The sequence below is a fragment of the Opisthorchis viverrini genome (genome assembly GCF_000715545.1).
Source record: "Opisthorchis viverrini unplaced genomic scaffold opera_v5_250, whole genome shotgun sequence".
In the NCBI taxonomy this organism is placed as follows: Eukaryota; Metazoa; Platyhelminthes; class Trematoda; order Opisthorchiida; family Opisthorchiidae; genus Opisthorchis; species Opisthorchis viverrini.
This window is the reverse complement of record NW_008751905.1, coordinates 65,986-70,128: the sequence shown is the minus strand read 5'-3', so window position 1 is coordinate 70,128 and position 4,143 is coordinate 65,986. Positions and strand designations below refer to the sequence as shown.

General features: G+C 43.2%; 1 protein-coding gene across 1 annotated transcript; it reads left to right on the top strand.

Moving 5' to 3' along the window:
• Nucleotides 1–1,520: 1,520 nt before the first annotated feature.
• On the top strand, nucleotides 1,521–2,611 carry T265_08984 (hypothetical protein; the record flags this gene model as incomplete). The annotated part of the gene is made up of 3 exons (XM_009174934.1): nucleotides 1,521–1,746; nucleotides 1,858–1,946; nucleotides 2,141–2,611. 3 exons carry the CDS (start codon nucleotides 1,600–1,602, stop codon nucleotides 2,490–2,492), a joined length of 588 nt encoding a protein of 195 aa, XP_009173198.1.
• Between the last annotated feature and the right edge of the window lie 1,532 nt (nucleotides 2,612–4,143).

Sequence of the window (4,143 nt, the reverse complement as noted above, 5' to 3'; positions counted from 1 at the left end):
GTCTGCTCGCGGTACAACCCAGCCAACCTCATCCAAGCCTTGGATCTCTGATAGAACCGTCTTTGCTGAAGACCCGGCGACAGATTTCACCTGGTCGCCACCACAACTCCGCCAGGCGCATCCTCCGACGCCAGGTGGAACTGAGTGTCCGCGCAGACCGAGAAGCTTGGTGGACCCGAAAGGTCGAAGAAATGGAAGATTCAGAGAATGCTGGAAACGTGCGCAAACTGTTCCACTTGATTCGTTCGACTAGCTCTGACGGAAGTGTTTATGAAGAGGTCAGTGCAAGAACCTCAAAGGCTCGAATCATATTTGCTAACTGGCGTCAGTTGTGGCGTCAAAGAGGCATCTCACTGGATCTTAAGGGTAGTGTGTTCCAGGCTACATTAGGGGCTGTGTTGTTGTATGGGTGTGAGACATGGACTCTGCAGACAGATACTGTGAGGCTTCTTCAGGTTTTTTATCACCAATGCCTCAGAACCGTGGCTGGTTTTGGATAGCGTCAGCGTGTTAGTAACAACGTGATTAGAAAATGGGTATTCAGTTGTGCGGCATGTTCTTCAATTGGGGAAAATATCTGGGACCACCGAATAAGATCGATCGGTCATGTGTTACGCCCGCCAAAACACCGTCTACCGAGGCAGATGTTGTTCTCCGTGCCCCCCCCCTTGAGGATGGCGCAAACCGCGTGGTGGACAGCGCATGACTTGGCAAAAGGGCATGAAGGAGATCAAGAAGAGTTTGGGTGTTGTTGATATTGTACACCTTTCAAGATGGGGTCCCCGTAACCCCGCCTATGCTTGGCTGGAGACGGTGCAGGAAATGGTGGCTACTCGTTGTCAGTGCGTCCGTGCTGTCAGTTTATACCCAGATTGTCTGATTGAGTGGTTAGAGGTGTAGGCGCCTCAGAACGCTTGACATAGACCAGCACTAGGTCCCCTCTCCCCACCACTCTTTCTCTTTTCTTTGCACGTTAGGGCTTTTAATATAATTATATATGTGATCAGACGAACCCTGTGGTTGTATGACAGTGAAGTGTCAGTGTCAACATTGATGCTGTTCTTGATGATCATGATGATGCTAAATAATATGGTGCTATATAACAGAAAGCATCAACGGAAACTTCAAATGCAGTAATAATCACAAAAATTGAAGCTGTCAGAGACAGATTTTTCGGACCATGAGGTATAGAAGTTGGTTCTGCCTTTTAGTGACGTTATCCATTGCTACGATGATCATCACAGGAATTCGCTATTGCTACCATGAACGATAAGGGAATTAAGATACTTCATATGAGGATACTGAGGCTATCCCAAACATCTCATGTGACCTGTCGAGGACCACTCATTATTTGCGGTGAATCACGCAGTCTTTCCGCTTGGTGTATTAGTGCTGTCTAACTTCAGATGTGTTATGAAAGCTTGCAATCAGCCATTCAAGACATGCTTACTCACACCCTTCCGTGCTTGGCGCATTTAATTTACCACGAACCCCCGTTACACAAAACACATGAGTTGAACATATCTATATAAGCTGTAGGTGAGCGTGATCACTGAGTGATTCCCTCACGACTTCCTGTCGCTGTTCGTCTTATTTGACATGACACAACAAGCAGCACAAAGCAATGTGGTGGAAGAATTAATGAAATGCTTCATGCTGTTGGATGTGAATAATGATGGTTTTGTTTCACGTGAAGAACTTGTTGATTTCTGTCAGAAGCACCAGTTGAACCCAGCTGATATTGATGTAAGTGTTCAAAAATATTCGTTAATAAAATCTGTTTGATACAGGCCTCGCATAGCGAAAATGCTCATTGTTCGCACGATTTACAAACAATATCTACCCTCTTTTTTGCAGCAATTTCTCCAGCGGTTTGATGTAGATGCTGACGGAAAGATTTCCTTTGAAGAATATGCTCGAGGACTTGGACTGACCATTCAAGAGGTGTAAGTTATTGTTTCAATTTTCACCCATAAAGCAAATAAACTTTCTTACGGCTGATACCGAAATTCAGTGTGTTCAGTTTCATGCTAACAGGGAAGCACTCATAAAAAAGAGAAATACATGCAAACATAAAGTCTTATAACTGCTAGCTTCATTTTCCTGACGGCATTTATAATCCATCTCATTTTCTTTCCAGACAGCAAGAGAAGAAGGAGGTCAACCTTCAAAATTCCAGAGAGGCTAGCGGTGAAAAACTTCAATTCGAAGACGTTGAAATTCTCAGTACATCAATGACATGGTCCAAGCAAGAAACTATTATTAACAAATTCAAAGAATTGGTGGGTGGCGGTGATCCAAACGAAGAAGCGATGAACAACGTTGTAGAACAACTACAACAGTTTTTGAATGAGGAATACGGACGATTATGGCAGTGTATTATGCTCACCGGCTCCTACTGGATGAAATTTAGCCACGAACCGTTCATGTCGTTGCAATTTCGATACAGCGGAAAACTGGTGGTCTGCGTGTGGCGTACTAACCGCGCATAGGTTTATAATCCAACAACGAGGTTCAGTGACTAGACTCCGACTATCTCATCTTTTTGTGATTTATTCAAATGTCACTTATTAGGCTGTCCTTTTTTTTAATAAATACATAAACCAAAAGCGTTTTTACTTCCCAAGTAGGCTGTCTGGGTGGAAATGATTCCCACCAAAACAAACCAAAAACTTTTAAAAATTTCATCACTTTTTATTTTCACTGACGAAAGAAAAATTACCTGAACAAAATTTTTTTTTAGAGTGGGCGATACAGAGCTGAGCCGTGTTATCGGTTAAAAAACTTGTGAGTCGTTTTATAAAATGGCGGCACTCCCATAAAGACCCGGGGACCAGAACTGATTTTTGATATTAGTATAACGTGCTCCCCTTTTACACTACTAATAATATCGCAGAACAAGAATATGACAAAAGAGGGAATCACTAAGTGTCCGAGAAAACAAACCTTGAGTGCAAATGAGTGCAATTTGCCGCTTTTATCTTGTTAACAATCTCAGGGCAATATGGTTGTTTTCACTTGCAATTTTCCTTTGAATGTGCATGATTTGTTTCCAGTAAAAGCCAACATATCAGAACTTAAAATGCTTTCTGGAAGAAAATCACATAAATACCTCGATATTTCGCCGCAAATGACTTGAGTGGAAAGCGCCATGTTTTTCAGCTGTTCAAATGACCAGTTTGCTAGTGAGTGCCTAAATTCCCTGCCACCGGACCGTCCAAACTGCGACCAACTCTGATTACAAGGACTTGCGAAACGTTGACGGTTTTTGGTTGGCTTGTAGCACGTGAGCAAATCAACATGACGACTGATACGTTATATCCAACTACGTCAGCCTCCGATGGCTGGTGCGGGTCAGTCGGTAAACTTCAACTAATTCATGAGCGGAGTACCTGTGACCGACTATTACATATCTCTTCGTGGAGAAAATTAAGTTACAACATCTCTTCAGTGTAGGTGGGATGTTTCGGGGGCGTCCAAAGCTATAACGCGTAGGGATGCACAACCAAGGGACATAAAGAAGGACAAGGTTTATTATATTCGAGGGGATGTACCAAATTAGCTGGTGGGTTGACAAGTCGTCCTATATCATGAGGCATCATCTCGTGTGAGTTGTTACTGTCTAGGTTGTTTCGTTTGTTGCATCTCCGGACCCTAAGTTTTCAGGTGTCTATTTGCTGACCCATTTTCTGTTCCAGTCCTGATAGCGGGCTACAAAGCTGCTGCGCTGAATGCTGAGTCCTTTGCTTTTATGCAAAAATGAGCGTGTCGGTTTGTTACTCTTTGTTAACTGTGTTTCAGAAACCTCGTGCACACTCGTGCGCTAGAAACTATTATGTAACAAGAGTTTGTTGGTCTGTTGTGCTTTTAAAATGGCAAAACTGTTAGGCGAAACATCCTCTATCTCTGGGATACTTCTTGCACGGATATTACTTTAACTAGAGAACTGTACCACACCACGTCTGTAGCACTCACTAGATCACGCGTCACAAACACTCAAATCACTCCTACTTGCAAATTTAGCCAACAACAGGTGCAATGTGATTTCCCATCCATTTTTGTTTACGCGGCTCGCGTCACAAACACTCATATCACTCCTACTTGCAAATTTAGCCAACAACAGGTGCAATGTGATTTCCCATC